Raw genomic sequence first — 20,000 nt, forward strand, 5'->3', positions numbered from 1 at the left:
TTTGTTACCTGATCCCTTATCAAGGCATTGATCGGTGACACCACTAAGACAATAAACTTCATTTGGGTTGGTCTCTCGCCAGAATCCATATAATCCATCAAAAGTGGAATTATTTGATATATTAAAGATTTTCCCTAACCAGTTGGGAGAAGCGCTTTTTGCTTCAAAGCGATTATTTTCAGGATCTCTTCTTGTTGCTGTTTGAGCATAATATTTGCCTTTCCAACTTTTTCTAATCCATATTTTACTCCTTCCAGAAATGTGTCACTTCCCTCTGACATCTTGGACGACATCTTGGGACCTACCTTCGATTCTGCGCAGTGTAACCGGAAGTCTGCGATCGGCGGACTAAATCCCCGTCGCTGACCAAAAGGATCGCGGCCTCTGGGAACGAGATTGTGCAACTGAACAATGTAACTGTAAACGAAACCAAGTAATGGAAGCAAAAGCACAAGTTTAAGTTGTTGTTAATCTTGGGGGAGGATACGGGATGGAAATCCCATGCGTTTAGAAGTTTACTGGACAGCCAAGAAACGTTAATATGCTTAACAAGATATTAGACATTTCAAATAACCGAACAGAACAGGAAATGGACTTGAAGAGAAAAGCCACATTGGAAGGCAGCAGAAACAAGAAGGCAAAATAACTTTGAGAGCCTCGAAATGCTGCAAAGTTAAATCTATCAGATCTTTTGTGGTACTGTATTAAAAAAACGCATCCTTTTTACTGAACACTGCAATTTACCGGATGTCATGCTAACCACTAACACCTTTGGCTAAAAAACATTCAATGAAATATTGATGCGTTATTGTTTGTCAGAGTGTGTCTGTTTTCATTCAGCAGCCCCACCAAGCATTTTGACTGGTCGTATTAACGGGGTAGTTAACGACTGAGGACTCCAAAAAGTGGTCGTTGGTCATAGTAACGAGGTGGGTCGGATTAACAGGGTTTTCAGATAAGAAAATGAGTGGGCTTTTGTTCGGGCCTTAAAAAAGTGGTGGTAATAACGGGATGGTCGTATGGCGGGGTTCCACTGTATTACTGAACGAGGCTGCTTGAAGATAGACATTGGAATACTGAATATTGTGTCACTGCATTACTATGAATTTCAAGTTTTATGGCCTCCAAACCTCAGTATTTTCTGAAGTGATTAATAATTAACCAAACGTACTATTTCTATTTCAAGAAATCAATTTTATCAAAGACTGCAGTGAATTCGTGGTAATAACTGACAAGTTTAATGTTACTATATGCAAATAATATACCAATGGGAACCGTAAGTATCGAATCATTTTGTATCTGCAATGAAGACGAACTTGAATGAAGAGCCAATTTTTTTCTTGACGTTTTGTTTGCTCCTCATACATCCTCAGAAGTGACGGCTAATGCAAATTTTGATTTAGACATATGCAATTACTAACGAAATAACAATAGAGGTGACAAAGATTATTAATAGTTGATAAGTTAGTAATTGTACAAATATAAATTCAAATTTTGTATTAGCGATCAATTCTGAGGATCTATTAAGAAGCATACGAAACGTCAAGGAAAAAAATACAATAGTCCATACAATAGAATACAATACAATACAATACCTTTATTTAACGTGGTAAATGTTCTTATCTATTAGCTACTTCTCAGACATACCACGAAAAATAAATAAATAAATAAGTAAACGAAACATAATAAAAAGAGAACATAGCTCATAAAAACCTATATAAAAATATATGTGCAATGAAAAATATATCAAAACTAAGAGTGGATCACAAGATTATAAACTAAGCAATAAGTATCTACAAGTATTTGCACAATTAAAATATAAAATTTGAGAAATCCATGTTAGACATTAAGTTCTTAAATGTTCCAATGTTATTAGCGGCACGGAACTGATCTGGAAGAGCGTTCCAAATCTTAGCTGCAGTGTAACGCCACGATTTAAGTCCATAGGTGGTTGTATTCACTTTGGGTAGCTCGAGGATATGTTTTCCTCTAAGATTATAAGTAGTTGATCGTTCATCCAATAGCTATCCTATTCCTTTAGGGACTTTATACCCATGGATAGCTTTGTAGACACTGGTGGCCATGTTAACAATTCTTTGATTAAGTGGTGACAGCAGGTTTAGTTGTTTTAACATCGCCTTGTACGTAGTTGACTTGGGTCACAAAGCGAAGGGCTCGTTCATTAGTTTTTTCAAGTTTGGTGCAACCTCTTTCACTGCAGTGATGCCACGACTCTGAGCAATAATTGAAATGCGGTGCAATGAAAGCTCGATATATATGTAACCTCAGTTCAAAAGGCAATATTTTCTTCAAACGATTGAGAACAGCAATCTGTTGACTAACTTTACGTCAGATTTTACGAATCTGTCCCTCAAACTTAAACTTATTATCGATAGTGACGCCAAGGAGTTCCATTTCGTCTTGAATAGGGATAACGGTTCCTTCACAGGTCAACACAGGAATTCTCTCGACCCTTCAAAAAGTGATTGCTTGATATTTTGAATGGTTTCTTTTCATTTGATTGAATTCATACCACTCATCAACTTTTTTCAGATCGGCATTTATGGCATATTCAACCTGGTCGATATCTTCCGCAGACTTAAACAATTGAGTGTCATCGGCATAGATAAATAGTGTGCATTTATCTATAGCATACAACAGGCCATTCATGAAGATATTAAAGAGAATGGGACCTAAGATTTATCCCTGTGGGACACCCTTCATAATAGTTTTCATAGAAGAGTTGTGTCCACTCAATCTAACACGTTGCTGTCTGTGGCTTAAGTAATTCGTAACGAGGTTGATAACTTTTGAGTCTCCTCCGTAATCTTCAAGCTTTTTGACAATAAGATTCTGGGGAAGGGTGTCAAATGCTTTTGACTAGTCCATAGACACCAAACTAATAACTTTATGATTATCTAATTCTTTCTTATATTGTTCAGTGAGGCTAAGGATAGCTGTGTTGCACCCATGACAATCTCTATATGTATAGACATTGTTATGATAAACATCTTTCAAAGTGTGAAGCAAGTCTTGAGTGAACGAGTTTTTCAAAAACTTTGGATAAGACCGGCAAGATTGTTATAGGGCGATAGTTAGTCTTTTTTACGTACAGTCGTTCTTGTGGACCGGGACAATTTCACCTAGTTTCCAACTCGAAGGCATTTTTCCCCTTTCAAATAGAAAATTCATTAAGCAGCTGAAAAGCTGACACAGAATTTCAGCTGATTCTTTGACGGCTCAAGCTGGAATTTGATCATTACCAGTAGCTTTGTGTCTTAAGATTCTTCATAATTCTCTTCACTTCTCCAGGACTTGTGTATGTTAAGGTGAAGGGGCGGGATTGATGAACTTTTATTGTCTGGTATGACTTTGGGGGCACTTGATTGAAATCAGTGTGCTGAGAGCTTGAAAAATATTCTTCCAAAACCTCAGCGACTTGCTTTTGTTCTCTAATAACACCACCGTTTTCTTTCAAAACAATACGCTCATTGTGGAAAGTCTGCTTTTTCCTGGGCCAAGACCCCCAAAATAGGGTTTTTTGTACCAATTGGAGGGACCAGTGCTATCATGGATTTTTTTAAATCTACATTTATTGAAGTTTATGAAACTCCATGATATCAACGCTGAATCGGTAGCTTTTTTAGTGAAATGAGCTGACATTTGGTAGGATAAAAAATCCGGCAATTTTTGGATGATGCTTAACATTAAAAATTAATATCTTTGGACCAAGATATACGCAAGAAGTGATACTTTAATATGTTATGTATATCTATTAGACCTTTGTGTGTTTATTTCGTTGCCTTGGCAACGAATACCGTAGAAATGGTATTTTTCGCCTTTGGATGTTTTTCTTTTTACTCATAGCAAAATCGTGAAGTTTGCTTTGTAACTTTGATGTACTCATAATGCCCCAAATTCTATGTTTCAATTTAATAAGTATTCAAATCATAACATATTACGACATATATTGATATCAGTGAAATATCGCTTCACAGTGAATGTCAATAGTTGCCAAGAAACTGCTATTATATTTATAAATAGGGAAATGCATGGAAAAATTGGTATCTTTTGACCATGTAGCAAAAATCAAACTATACTTGGACATTTTATGGTACCCCATTGGTTATTCATTTTAAAAAATATTTGACTGATTTGGTTACCATGAAAACGGTTACCAAGGATACAGGATACTTTCCCTTGTACAGCCCCATTGGATATGTCGCCGAATAGTTTGTATGTTTTTTCGACGAACTAGAATATTAACAGTTATTAAGAGCCTTTACATCAGTTGTAATCTGATTAGCTATAGCCTGTAATGATCTCCCTTAAGTCAGTCTGATAAACGTCCCCGTCCACGACAGTCTGCCTTTTATGCACCCATCGCAGAACACCATTTATACTAGTTTTGTACAATTCAAGCATCAGTTTCACTAGAAGATAAAAACATTCCGTTACTGCTAAAATTAAACCAGCTTACTGGTAAACTTGCTGATGACTACGGCTCACACAAGTGATACGCAACAGCTGATTCAGCGAAACTAAGGATGTATTTTTCCCCGTAACTAGTTTTACTTCCTTAAAGGCGACAGGATATTTCATAACAAAAGCCTTACCCGCTATCGCAGCTCTCATCGTCATGGTCATCGTCATGGTCATCGTCATTTCCATTATCAGGCACGACATCATCGTCGCACCTGTTGTTGCAATCCTGAAGGCGACAGAGGTCAGTGCATTTCAGGCCATTTGCCATGCAGAAGCATGATGGAAGCGTACAGGACCTGCTGCATTGGCAAGGCAACAGTTCCAGAACTGCTTTCGGGGCTGGTAGACCACCCATCCAATCAATCACCAGCCACATCCAAGAGGCAAAGGTATTTTGAGGCATCGTTGAAGACTTCGTTTCCAAATTGCAGCCTGGTAGTTAGCTCTCAGTGCATGCTTGCGAAGTGAGTCATCACAGGGAGGTAGCTGATTGGAATTAACATCCCCTTTCTTCAAGCAGAACAACTGGTATCGTAGCTCATTGACTTCATTTGTTCCCGCATTCTTGCAGTACATAGCGCAGGTAAACCTCTGGAGGTCACGATAGAGCTCGTTAGACAGCAGCCATTGCCTTCCAAGTCCCTGGAATACTTCCTGGAACCCTTGATTTTGTGCCATGATCCGAAACACCAGTACCTTCCCCTGTCCCTGAAACGCACTGACTGTATCACAGCCAGTAAACGCATGGAATTCCGGCAATGATCTGCATGTACTTGCTCCAATTCGCTCGACTATCTGCACAGGAATTTTTGCCATTGTTTGACCTTGTGAAAAGCTTGGAGGTTACAAAACTGGCTTCCTCAACCTTCCCTTCTGTTCTCTCGTTCCACGTTCTTTATTGAGTTGTCTCAGTAATCATCGAATATGACATCAATTCTGTCCCCCGAAGTGCCTTCGTCTCACGTCATACTAAATAGAGACTCGGCAATCTCAGCAAATGTTTTCTGGTCACCTTTTAGACGCTGAACTAAAGCCATGCCATCTATCAAGCATGCTGAGGGTTGAGGAATAACATCTCCTGCTTGTACATTCTTTTGGAGTTCCTTTGCCAAGGAGGCTTTATTCGTCTTGCACAATGTGTCATCTGGCTTAGCCAGTGTCCATGGGAGTGGTCCGAGAGGATGGGCGAGGACTTCACTGATTTGCAAATTTCGTCTGTCTGCGATTACAATCATTTGTGCAAACAATCTTCTCTTGGCTTTAAGAACAACTTCCTGGTTGTTAGAAGCTTTAACCTTTATCTTTTTGTTGAGGTCAGTAAAGGTCTTAGCTTGGCTTTCTTCAAGATGTCGTGGAATTTTACATTCGAGACGCTGTTCATCCTCTACTTCAAAAGAGGCGACTTTCCGGTCGATAGACAGACAAGATCTTGAAGGTCGGGGTTGAAGGGATTTAGCCAAGTATCTTGTAGTAATGAAATTATGTTGTTAATTAACGTCAGGTTCATCACGCGTGATCTTTGAGTGCTGTAAGTCATTGTGTTTCGAAGAAGAGCTGTTGATATGCAGCATGTCCTTATGTTGTCTGAGGAACATGCTTCGATATTCCGCCTCCAAATAGTACTTGCTTACGGCGCTGGGTTTTAGGCTGAATCCTTTCGTGCCTCCTGAGGTTTGAGTGTCCTTAATTACTTTCTCTTCACATGTTTGTTGAAGACTTACTCTCCCAAAAGGATTGCTGTTGCTGAGCTGAACAGAAAGTCCTGCCAAACTTAGATACTCGAACGTGTCTGGGTGCTCCTCGGGAAGATGAGACATATTCCGAGAGATACGCTGAGAGGTACCTGGCGTAATTGACATTATCATACGTGAAGCACCAGGGGACAATTCCTCTGAGAGAAGAGAGGTGCATTGACCAGTTTCCCTCCCTAGCTGCTCTTATCAATCCCAGTAGCACCTCGACCATGTCAACATACGACATCCAGAACTTCGAATGCTTTTTGTTACTATGACGAAGGTGGTGTGAATATGACAGAAATAGCTGTAAGACCTCTTCAAATAAGGGACTTCTCATGACGTCCTGAAACTCTGGTTCACATGTAGAATCAATGAGTGGCTTCAGTCCTTTCATGAGCTCATCCACACAAGGTTTCTTGTCTTCGTGGTGTTCTTCAATCCACCCCTGAAACCCATTCCACACTAGTCGGTGAAGAGCTTCGAACATAAGCTTGTGAAACTGGTTGGCACGATTATAGCTACAACCTTCCAAAACGCCAGCCGGGGATCCGTCAGCAATCACTCCAGATTCCATGCATACATCTTGCAAACCAACGTCCTGGAAACGCTTTCCTATCACCGCCAAGAACGTACAAATGGTATGAAAAACTCCCATTCTCAAAACAATATCATTGAAGTGGGCACTGTGTTTCCATTTTATCTCGGTAGCTTTGGCGTACAGCACTTGGTCAAACACAACAACAATGCTTTGGAGACTCAAGGTTTCTGTGATCTGAAGCGACGTCGTCAGGACTTGATACACGGTAGACATGTCAGTCGCCGAACTTGTCCTTGTGTATAACATCTCACATACCCACGGCCAGTTCCCGTTCTGGCCTTGTAGCTCAGTCGGTAGAGCAACGGTGATCTAAGGTCGTGGGTTCAAATCCCACCCTGGTCAGAGTTTTTCTCTGTCCTTGTGTGGGCCCAATTCCAATACTAGGGTTGATCCCTGATGGAATAATTGGGTACAAAAACTTCACAGTAGTGTTAGGCCTCATTCGAACTTGCAATCATTACTCCAAATGCTACTGAAGGACCACAACTACTAGCGATTACCGGTTCTAATGTAGTTGAACAATTTCTCATACCCCTGCAATTCGGCACGGGAATATTCGATATACTCGTTGCCTTCTTTCTTATCACCACTAAAAGGGATATTTCGGGTGTAATTGCCGTAGCATGATTTATGGTAGCACGCTTCGGCAGCCACAAGCTCTCTAGAGACGACAGCCAAGATTCTGTGATCATTGTTTCATTGGCACACATATCCACGCACTGAATCAGTTCCTCCCTTGTGCAAGAATTCCTGGTGTATTTATCTTTTTCACAAAACCCACTGATAAATTCTACTAGGATTGGCCTTGGGTTGTCGGATGGAAGATCTGCGACTGTCGGTGGAGTAACAATTTGCTCTCTCTTTAGCATCCAGATAAATTGTCAAGGTTTCTCTTCAGCATAAATATGCTACGGCTTTGCCTATGGTAAGTAACTTTAGGTAGTTCTCCTTCTTCAAGAGTTTTGGCGATCTAAAGAATCCGCTAGTGGTTACGAATAGTTGCAGCATTTAAAAGTGTTTTCCAGGACGCAAGGTCCTTTAAGGTTGCGAATTCTCCTGTGTCATTGCAACAGTGAATTATGCATTCTTCCTCTCTCCGTTGTCGTTTATCCTTTTCTCTGTCATCTATGACTTTTCGTTTGGCTCCTTTGGATCAAAAGTAAAAATACATAGTACGAAGATATCGTCTGCGATGTAAAGAAACACTGCAGAAAGTATTTATCAACTACATTAGGGGGTTATAAAATAACAAGATTGCTCTGGCTTCCTTACAGTTCTCGACTTTCTAGCTATTGGCGAGCTCGAATGGCTAACTTTTTCATTATCTCCTTCTTGAAATGTAACAAGAAAATTCGAGCACGGTATCCTTCATTAGCCTACACTTAGTGCCATAGGCTCCATTATTCTAAGTCCGGAGGGATAGTTTGAAAATGCTCTGACTGGTGAGAGTCAGTTTATTTAATGATCAAACCTCCATTCACCTCTCTAATGACTGTAAGTTTTGTAAATATGTTTACTCTTTATTGCCAAAATTCAGAGCACTCCTAAGATATTAATAGTGATTTATTAACGTGCAATAATAATTGTTCCTTCTGGTTTTAATTTCTTTATTAAAAAAGATAATAAAATAGCGAGAAACAAACACTCACGTGCCTCACTTGCAGTCGCCATCTTGAATTTTACCCATGATGCATTGCGGTTACAGGCTCCTAATAAACTATTGTTTATGTTGTCGTTTTTTTGAAAAATATCCAAATATAACACAATTAAACTATGAAAAACGCTTCTTTCTTATATTTTGATACCATAAATAAAGTTTTTACTTAGAAAAATAAATTCTATAGCACTCTTAAAATTCAGCCTAGTTTTCATGCAAAACCGGGCTTTCACGTGATTTCAATGCTTCAAAAATACAAAAAAGCTACCGATTTTAGATTGATATCATGACTTTTTGGAATCACCTTCGGACAAGCTTCAAATCCGTACCACTCTTGGCTGATCCCTCGAATTGGTACGTTTGAGTGGCTCTGGCCCATGGACTATTATGTTTGTCACCACTGTTTGTGTATGTCTCCCGATAATTGATTCAAATTCTTTCTTTCTTTTTATGGAACCGACATTCTTAATCCAAAAGTGTCCAACCAGCTGTTTTATTTTCCCTGAAACATGTTTAAGAATTAAGAACACTTGCACCCTCCCCTCCTCTCACCCTCTTGTATCGGAGCTGTAAACCCTTAAGATTTTTCTGTCAGGAAAGGTGCTAATTCAATTTTGCAGCAATTAACTACCTAGACAAAACTGTTGGGAAGGTTAGCACTTTTGAAGTCTTCATTGCTTCTCTCCCCTCCCCCCTCCTTCAATGTTGTGCAAAACTGAATGGTTTCAGTGGGAAATTGTTGAGTTACCTTCCAACATTGAATAGGGGGGAGGGGGGCTATGTAAGACAAAGTGAAACTATTTCTTTTGATCTTTAACAGAAGCGGGTTGAAATACAGCTCTGGTGTGGTTCATTTACATAACCTTCCCAACTACTTTTGTCTATGATTGTAGCATTTGTGTTCCCTCCTTCCTGGTAGTATAAGGCCATGGCCTCTGTTCATTTTCATAACCTTCCCAACTACTTTTGTCTATGATTGTAGCAATTTTGTTCCCTCCATCCTGGTAGTATAAGGCCATGGCCTCTCCGTTCCTTTAACTTGATGTGACCACAGCTGATGTTAACTCTCTTGGCATCGTTTCTTGTCTTTTGGATGAAAAAGCTGGAAGGAACAAATGTGTGAGAATATTATTGAACCCCCACTTTACTTACAAAGTTAAGCTGGTAACGGTACTTTCACATGAACATTTTTAGCATAGTCTAATTTAGAAGTAACGCTTAAAAAAACGCTTAGAACTGCGTGGTCGTTTTGAAATTTAACAACTAGGTCAATCAAGGTCAACATTGTTGGGAACATCCTTCAGCGGGGCAAAGATTTGCAGTAATTTAAAACCTATGATAGATGACAAGCGTGAATCTTTTGATTCATCCAGTAGAAGAATAATTAACTCGAGTAGATTTAAATCATTATCTGGAACTAAAAGTGAAAATTGTTTCATAAACAAAACAATGTTATGACCATATCTAACGATCTTCTTCAGGCAACTGACAAGTTGTCACGTGACAGAAGTGCCACGTGACAAGCCGTTACCAATCAGCCTCATTGTCCTATCCCATGTATGTGACAATGAGTGTCTGAGCCCTCCCTTCCTATCTAGAGAGGGGTTTTCAACTGTCTCCCAAATGGCCTCTTTAACTCCTCTCCTGTGCCAGTGCTCTTCTCTGTCTAAGACCACCACCTCTGTCAGAGTGAATGCGTGACCAGTGGATTTCAAATGTGTATACACCGCTGAGGTCTGTGCTGGATTAGAGCTTGGTCTTCGATGCTGGTTCATTCTTGTGCCACGTAGCGTTCCTGACAATCGTTGTCCCCACACTTTACTCCATAAACTATATTAGCTCGTTTCACTTTGGGAACACTGTCCTTCACTCAAACTAGCTTTTGTCTCAGGGTGTTCCAAGGCTTGTAACAAGTAGAAATGCTGTGGGCCTTAAAAGCATTCTTGATTTTCTCTGAAATACCTGCTACATAAGGGATCGTGATGTTTGCTCTTGTTGTCCATCCCTGTCCCTTGTCACCTCGGTCCGTTTTGTTAGTCTGTCTGTTCCTTGCCCCCGCCTTCTGGGAGGCCCCAATCTGGGTAACCACATTTGCGTAGAAAACGTCTAATATGTGCATTTTCCTTTTCCTGCTCAGCTGTTTCACTGATGACTACGTTAGCTCTGTGCTCCAGGGTCCTGATGACCCCGAGTTTATGAATCAATGGGTGATGTGAATTGAACTGCAAATATTGATCCGGATGAGTTGGTTTACGGTATACAGATGTAGACAGTGAGCCATCTTCATTGATAGTGACGAGGCAATCAAGTAACGGTAAAGGCCTGGCTAAACAAGGAAACATTGCTGTGGACGCATAGGTTTCCCAGTTTAGCCGCGCGGGAAACATATGTTGCGGAAACGAATTTTGCTGCTCGGAAACAAAAAACGTTTTTGCCTGAAGTCAAAAACATTTTTGTTTCCTGGACACAAATTTTGCGTCTGCAACGTGTTTCCTAGTTTAGCCACGATGAAAACAATGTTGATTAGTTTCCAGTGCCGCTCGCTCAATCAAGAATAGTGTTTCCTAGCAACGGCGATCGTACTGACAATTAAAATGGCCGGCTGCGAAGAAATTGAAGCAGGTCAAGCTCAAAAAAAGGGAAAGGAAGGGAAAGGAATTGGAACGATGAAGAAATCGAAATGCTGATCACGCTGTATGAGGAAAGGCCTTGTCTCTGGGACGTGCGTCAAAAGGACTACATGAACAGGGACAGTAACGAGGTGGCTTACTTCCAAATCGATTCACTGGTGTCCGACAAATCTGATATGAGCCGGGAGGATTACAAGAGCAAGTGGAAAATTATCAGGTCTCAGTTTATGAGGGAACAAGCCCTGGAAAGAAAAAAGAAGTCCGGTCAATCGACAAGCGACGTCTATCACTCCTCTTGGAAGTGGTACAAAATGTTGAAGTTCCTTATTATTGTCAACAATGCCACAAAGGGCTTTGACACAATGAAAATAAAGGTAACGCAAGATGATGAAAATGAATTCCCCCCGGCTACCATGACTCCGAAGAAGACCAAGGTAGACTTTGACCATAAGAGAATGACACTCCTCGATAGAGCTGTGGGAATATTGAAAGAAGTGAATGAAGCGCCAACAACAGCAGCTGAACTCTCTGAAGAGGACACGTTTGGGATGGTGGTTGCCAGAACACTAGCTCGCTTTAGTCCACAAGAAAGGATGCTAACGAAGAAAAAAATTAACGACATCCTGTTTGAGGCTGAAGTTCATGGCTCTTAGCAAATTACCACTGGTCACATAGAGTTCATCTCATATAACCCAATATATGGAGCTCCAGTAGCTAGAGCGGCTGAACAATACTTCCCTAGTCAGTTTTCCACCTTATAAATATCAGGATTGTTCTACGTGCCATTGTGTTCTACATGACTCCATTTAATATTATGTTGTGTGGAGATTCCCATACGCCGAATTGCTGATACTAATACATTTGGATAAAAAAATTACTCTTTATGGAAGAAAATAACTGTAATTATAACAGTTTTAATTTTATTTGTACATGGAAACAAATTTCAATTTTTCATCATCTTCTTCCATGATAATGTACATTTTAATTCAAATACAAGAAAAATTTACAAAATAAAGTTGACGAATTTCGGAGGCATGAAAAACCACCCGTGCAGGTTATTTTTAATTGTAAAATCAATGAATAAATTTAAAGTGAACGAATTTATGCTTTAATTTTGACACAAATGTAGCTGTGTTTACACTGAGCCCTTTTTACAAAGTTAAACATTGGCTTCCACAGTAAAAATTATCCTTTGCAAAGTTTACCTAAATTTGTATTTGCCTGGTTGAAGTAGATTCATGTGCCAAAGCTGATACATGTACAATGTACCAAGGTATTTTTTTCTGCATCAGTAATTCTGTAAATTACCCAAGGTAAAATGCGACTTGTCAACCACAACTTATATAATCAGTCACTAGACTCCTTAGGGGCAGCCGCAAACCCTAGTAATTTACATATTTACCATATACTTACATGTACCATAATTTGTGTAATTATTATGCAACTTCCTATTTCTTAATCAACCTTTGTAGACAACAGTTTTGGAGATGCCCAAAATAACACAAGATTAGTGCATAAGTACCCTACTTTTTTTTAGTTGTCAAATCTTTGATGTCACTGATAATAATTTAAGATACTTGAAGAACTTATGACTATCTTCCAAAAAAAATTAATACAGTGCATAGAATGAAATTCAGAACAATAAATTGCTTACAGTCACACATATCACATTTATCATGGTCTGACCTTCTTGAACAGATTACAAAATAATTTACTTCCTGAATGTCCAAGAAAATGTTACATGCATTTGTCCCATTGCCAGTCAACTACACCTTCACAGTTGAAATATTCTTTAAACACATTCCTCACTCTTTTTGCATGGTTGGATGGCTTGTTCATGCCTCAGAATTGCCAAAGGCAGTAAGTTTTTGGATGTAATACCATCATCTCTCCAGGAACCTGGAATAATTTCACCGGTGGACGGATTGACGGTGTCAATAACACCAGATGGAACATAGACATCTTTTGATGGTCCCTTGATCAGTCAGTTGTCAAGGGTGACATTGGCCATGGTGACAATCTCAACTTTGTTTGGTTGAAGAGGAATTGGCGCACGAAAAATTCGCCAACGATTGGCAAGAAGGCCAAAAACATTTTCCACTATTCTTCAAGCTTGTGAGAAACGATAGTTACAAATCCGCCTTTCAAGGTCCAGGTCTTGCTGAGGATAAGGCTTCATCAAAAACGGGTTCAGTGCAAAAGCGTCATCCCCTATAATTACGTTGGGGCAGTCTTCTGTTCTGTTTGGTAATGGCTCGAGCAGTGGAAGATTAATTTTCCCATTTTCCAGCGCATTGCGGAGACCAGTTCGATTCCATACTCCTCCGTCTGAGACTCGCCCGTTGCCCCCACATTACACCAGATTATTTCATAACTTGGTCCAGCACGAACCATTAACATGATGGAGTTACTCCCTTTGTAGTTATGAAAGAGTGAGCCCTGTCCACACACCTGTTTGACAACATGCTTCCTGTCCAGAGCTCCTGCGCAATGTGGAAAATTCCACCTTTCACTAAATTTGTTTTCTATTCCTTTCCATTCCTCTACTGTGGACGGAAATCGCAGACGCAAGGCTCCCAACTCAGATAATATGGCCTCGCACACTTCAAGTACAATGTATGAGCTGTCAGTTCTGCTCACTCGAAACTGGACCTCAAGAGAACGAAATGTCTCGCCTGTCGCTAAGAACCTCAAAGTTAGGGCTAGTCTCTCTGAGGTTGATATTGGAGATCGCATTCTTGTGTTCCTTTTGACGATACTTGGGCTTATCACCTCAACAAGGCGACTGAAGGAGTTGACGTCCATACCCATATAATGTTTAAACGATGGGAGGTCTTCAGCCACCAATTCTGTGGTAATACCAGCATAAGACCCTCTCTCCGCTCTTCTCCTCAGCCAATCTCTCTCTGGGCCTTTTTTTCGGGCTCCCTCTCCTTCGTCGTCCAAACAAGCTATTATCATGCACAGAGCAGCTATTTTTTTGCCTTTTTGACGTCGGCCCCTTCTGAAAAGGTCGAGCGCCATGTTACATTTACATGCATTGTGCGTAGCCCTGGGGACAAGAAAACGTAAACATCCTTCCCCAGACTTCTTCGGAAGTCAAGTTTATCATTGCACGCATGCGTAGCTCATTTGTTTTCGCAACAATGTTTCCTCATTTTGCCACTGGGGCAGCAAAACATTCTGTTTGTTTCCTGCTAGTTTAGCCACCGAGGGAAACATCACAAGCAACAATGTTTCCGCAACAATGTTTCCTAGTTTAGCCAGGCCTTAAGGAATTATTTGTGAGATTCTCTTAAGTAAACTTGATGTTTGGATCAAGACTGTTGAGGTGTTGCAAAAATTGATCAGTTTCTTCCCTCTCAAGTACTGCAAAAGTATCGTCCACATAACGTAACCACAGCTTTGGACGAGTGCCACTATAAAAATATAAGAAGTAAGTGCAGACTCGGGGATTAAAAAAATCTAAGGCATACAACTGTGCACTACAAGCCATTCACAATCAATTTACAATGATAGAACCCAACCAAAGTGAATAGTGGACGGCTCTCCACAAATGTTGATTTTAAAACGTTAAGTAGACTTAACAGGGCTGTACAACAAGAACAATAAACAGAACATACAAATATTACCTTGCAAGGTCCAATCCAGAAGCTAAAGGAAAAGGAGCAGGAAGACAAGCACAGTGCTGTGCTTGGTGACGCTCCATTTCCTTCCTCCTCACCCTGGCTCCACAGGAGCAATTCACTATTTCGTTGGGACAAACATGGTCTTTCATGTGTCTGAGAGCTATGTTTGGAATGTAAGAAAGGAGAGTGGTATTGCACACAGGACACCTTGTAGCGGACTGGTCCTCCTGTCTACTCTGGCACGTGCCACAAATTGAATGTCCGCAATTTGACACCAGGTACATGTAGCAAGTTAGCATCAGGTCATAACTGCAAACAGTTTTAAAAAGAACGTGTCTTATTTTAAGCACTGGCAACATATGTAGCAGTGATTTTCAACATAATAAGTCACACTACTTCGCCCAGTCCAATAGGCCACTTCAGAAAATATCATAATACTCTTTGTTTGTCCCCCCAAATCTTGCATAAGCATTGTTTCCGGTTTCTCTTGGGACTTACAATGCACTGGAAAAATTACCCACTTTTCCACACTAATTTTTTTTGTGGTTTTCTAATGGTTTTTATATGGTTTCTTGAAATTATCACTTGTTGGAAAAAGTGCCTTTTTGCCATAGTGAGTTTTTGGCAATTCCATGTTTGGGATTACAATTTTCCAAAGGTGGGAAAAAACTGTCACTTAAACTTGAAGAAGAATGGAAAACGTGATTTCCAATTATGGTTTTGTTGACATCCAATAAGGTATTCTTTATAAACCAAAGGTGGAAAATAGTCTAAATTAAATTTAAGCAATTGTGGACAACTGAATGTCCACATAAGGTTTGCCACTTTTCCATGTATGGAATTACACATTTCCAAAGAATGAAAACTTTTTTCATTAAAAGTCAAACATTGTGGACAACGTAGTTTCCAAACTTGGGTTTGATATATCCAAAGATGAGAAGAGCTGCTTTCCAAATATGGAAAAATGTGCTGATTAAAGCTTAAAGAATTGATTTGCAAAAATTGGTTGGTAGCTTCTTTCCATGTTTGAAGCCTCAGCTCATAATGTGGAAAACTCATGAGTAAACAGAATTGGGATTTTACAGAATAAAAATATCATAAGAAAACCACATACAAGATCGTCAACCTTTTTAAATATTGCTTAAATGAACATCTCAATGAATCCAAGACGTTTACACATAGCATAATTTGAGAAAGCAGTCATAAATACACTTGTATAAATAATGTCAAATACAAAATGTGCTTAGAGAAGGTTAAAGGGTCTAAAATCCTACAATGGCCTCAAAATGTCAGTTTTTCCACTCTACTCAGGTCTGATAAACTTGTATTGTTGTGTATACAGGGCATTAATTTTTCCCTTATATAGCAAAGACACAACTGTTTCAAATTTAACCTCTTAACAACAAAACAAGTAATTTCTTCAGTGCTCACAGATGTTTTTCCACCTATACACCTGTGATGCTGTTTTTTTTAACAGTCAGCACTACAACTTCACAGCCTAATAAGTCATGAACAATGCCAAATGCTGGTTGTGGGTTTAACACACTACAATGACCTTAAAATGTCAATGTCCCGTCTAGTGAGGTTTGCTATATCTCCAGCATTTTTGAACGAGGTGCATTTGTGCGTGTATAATGCATTTGCACAAACATGCTTTTATCTTAGCCTCTCAATAATGTCAAGTTAAATAACTTCTTCAGTGGTCGCAGATGCTTGTCCACTTGCACATCGCTGATGCTGTTTTTGTTAAGCATAGCTAGAACTACAACTTCACAGCTTGTTTGTGTCATACCTGCAGGAAAGAATGTCAAAGTCCATTACTGTCTGAAGACTTAAAAAATAATCTCAGTTTGACAGTTTTAACCCTTTGACACCTGAGTGAATTTGCCTGCGACCAACCCCTAATTCCTATACGCAGTAATCACAGACATAAGATCAGGTTTCAAGACATTGTTTAAATATATGAAGGGCAAAAATATTAAAGAATATTAACAAAAGGCGAAAAAGAATTTAAAAAGTCACAAAACGCGGTGCTAGTGGAGAGAAAGGCATGCTGTCATGTTGCAAATGCCTTTGTGGGTAGATTGGAGCTAATTTGGTTCATATCCAGGAAAATCTCCAAAATGTTCAAAAAATGTGTTTTTGGCAAAAAAGCTCCGGGAGTCAATGGGTTAAAAAACTATTTATCAGAAATACCACATCAGCTGTGCATTGTGGTGCAAATCCTCTGGCAATTAGATGGAGAATGGATATTCCTGTTAAAGAGCATTGGTTGTACATCAAACTTTACACTAACCTGGGTGAAAGTAGTCTGCATACATTTTGACCTTTTTCATAGATGGTGCCTGACTCGGTGGAGGTGAAGAACTTGAGCTGCCACTTTCAGTGTCACCATTACTTGAATTTGTCTCTGAAGTATCCCCCTTTTGGATGTCAGAATCTTTTAAACTTCTTCGTTGCTCTCTCATATGACCCATGACCATTTCTCTAATTGCATTTGCACCGAAAACGCACTGTGCTAAAACATATTTGGATGAATACTTGCCTCCACTTAAACGTTTCACAAAATCATTCAGCTTTACAACTTCATCCATTTGATGAGGTCGGAAAGAAGGAATGTCTTCATCAAGTGACCATGCCTTTTTAATTTCTGTGACAACCATCTTCTTCCTGTCAAAGAAAAAAGCAACAACAAAATAAGAAAGCAGAAATATAATATTACCACACTTTTAAAGTTCCTTCCTCACAACTTCTACCCTTGGCTAATACCCTAGGTCTTTCATATGATCTTTTAAACCTTAATTGAAAGGTCAGCTTCATTTCATCCCAAGTTTCCACATCTTCTTAAATAGAACAGCAGATGTTTTTAACATTGAAACATGCATCTTTATCTTGGTTGATCAAGTGGTCTAGTAATTTTATTGATAATGCTGGAAAATAATTTAAGGTTTAAGGATTAATTTAATTGTCCCTCTTCATTCCAAGGTTGCTTCTTTAAGTAAAAATATCTTACTTTGTGTTATAAATCCGCTTCTCCTCACAAGTCAGTTGCTTCTTTTCATTATGTTTTAACAGCCTGTCAGATTTTGATTGCTGAAGTTTTGTTGCAGCAAGAGATAAAGCTGATTTTCTGGATTGTGTGGTCCCTGTCAACGATTAAGGGGAATTTTAATTCACGTTTGTGAATGACTACGGCACTTAATTATAAATTAAGATGTACATGTAAGCTGACTATAAAATTAAAATCACTTTGTCCTCTCCCTGTTTTCAACTGATGTAAGCTCTCAGAAGATATATTTTGTCTAGGAGTTTAAAAGATACGGTTTTGTGGACACTAATCTAGGCAAAACATACCGCCGGAACCGTAAAAACGAACCTGAAAGTAAATCTAACTTTTGAACTGTTCAACAAGACTCCTAAATTTCTCCTACTTGCCCAGTGTTAGCAGTCCAAGGTGCTCCATACTATCAACATTAGTGATTCGTTCACTGAGCAACGTTACCCTGTCATTTCCTTGGCTAGAAATTTTTCAGCGTTGTGTTCTTGAAAGACTTCCGCTGCCCACTTTTTGACTCTTTCCCCTGACCAGTCTAATGTAAGCAAATAAAAATAAATTAATCAAAGATGACTATTTTCGTTTTAGCAAAGCACGTTTGACAATTAAATATAATGCTGCTTAATTTTATGCTAAAAATGTGAGCGCAACAGAAGGCAATTATTGCAAGCTTTATAATACCTATTTTCCATATGTATAACCCTCCAGACGTTTTAGACACTAAGGAAGGCCGAAATAACCTTGTATTTTCGTGAAAGTAATCGAACTCAGAGGCAAAAACAAAGTAAAGAAAAAAAAAACCCAGAGCATTCCCATTTGGCTCGCTGAATGACTTGGGCTTCAAATACAGAAAATCTGTCATACCTTGTACTCCTACATTTTCTTCTTCTTCTTCTTCTTCCTCGCCTAATTTGACTTTCTTTGCTTTCTTGTCGTTTGTGTTACTTTCTTCATTATCATTTGATTCAGTATCACTCATTTGCAAGCTAGTAATATACCAAAAAATTTGTGAATCACACCTTTCCCCAGCCCATATTTTGGAAGAGAAAACACCAACGGCACTTGCGCAACCTTTCGGAATAATTATGGCGGGAACATATGAAGCGCCGTGACTGGATGTTTTCGATGACGTTGAAAAAACTACTGGCTGAGATAATTGCGGTAAACTGCAGCCAAGGTGGCGGATGACACTGAGTTGTTTCCTTCATCCCTTTGTAAATGCTCCCAAAAACCTGCAATTCATGTACACTGTTATTATCATAACTGCAACGGCAAAGCAGTAAATTGGAGGACGCAGCTAAATCATATTTGACTGCAAGAAGTGATAAAGAAGATATGTACGACCGAAAACTATGACATGATGATATAGTTTACTGGGATATTAATTTATTTTAATTCATATCAAGTGAGAGGAATTGATCAAATTTGGAAAACGCCCTATGAAACTTGTGGAATTGTTGAAAACCAAAGTTAGCTGAGACAATTGTAATTTCATGCATGGATAAAATGTTAACTAAGTTTGGAAAAGGTACTTTCCATTGAGGAGGTTTGTGGTCGTCTTCGAAACCAAAGTTAAGTGGGATAATTTAAATACCTTTTTTGCTTAATGGATATAAATCCAAGTTTGGATTTTGGATTTTCCAAGTTCTTACAATATGGAGAACTTGATAAACAAACTGTCCTTGGAAATTTGTTAAACCCCATTAGACTTGTGAACCACAATCCATGGTTGGAATTTGTTTAGTTCACACACGGTAATTGAAATTACCACAAATAACATAGAAAATAATTAACCATACATGGATATTCTGTCGAGATCAAAATGCAGTGGCAAATATCCATACAAAATCCATAGAGTTTCCACGTCTGGTTTTCAGGATTTATGGATATTTTAAAATCCAATGATTAACCACAAAAACTTTGGTGTAGAAAACTGGTTAGTTTTTCCAGTGATGGTCCCAAGGGAAAACAAAAACAATGCTTATGCAAAATTTGGGGGGACAAACAAAGATTATTGCGGTATTTTCTGAAGTGGCCTATTTTCACTCTGTTGATAGGTTTTTTTTTTACATGGGCTGCTGGTGGCAAACCACTGTATAAATTGGCTGGGGTCACTCTGCTGTGTGATCGCAGAGAATTCCAATCCCTGTTAACTTGTGCATGCTGCTCTATGAAAACAGTGCTGTTAGCTTATCGGCCGCAATTTAATA

General features: G+C 39.2%; 1 protein-coding gene across 1 annotated transcript; it reads left to right on the plus strand.

Moving 5' to 3' along the window:
- The first annotated feature begins 11,156 nt into the window (after positions 1-11,156).
- On the plus strand, positions 11,157-11,759 carry LOC138040552 (uncharacterized). Its single transcript, XM_068886253.1, has one exon. The coding sequence runs from the start codon at positions 11,157-11,159 to the stop codon at positions 11,757-11,759; it is 603 nt and encodes a 200-aa protein (XP_068742354.1).
- Positions 11,760-20,000: the final 8,241 nt, after the last annotated feature.

Source organism: Montipora capricornis, chromosome 3, assembly GCF_036669925.1.
Source record: "Montipora capricornis isolate CH-2021 chromosome 3, ASM3666992v2, whole genome shotgun sequence".
In the NCBI taxonomy this organism is placed as follows: domain Eukaryota; kingdom Metazoa; phylum Cnidaria; class Anthozoa; order Scleractinia; family Acroporidae; genus Montipora; species Montipora capricornis.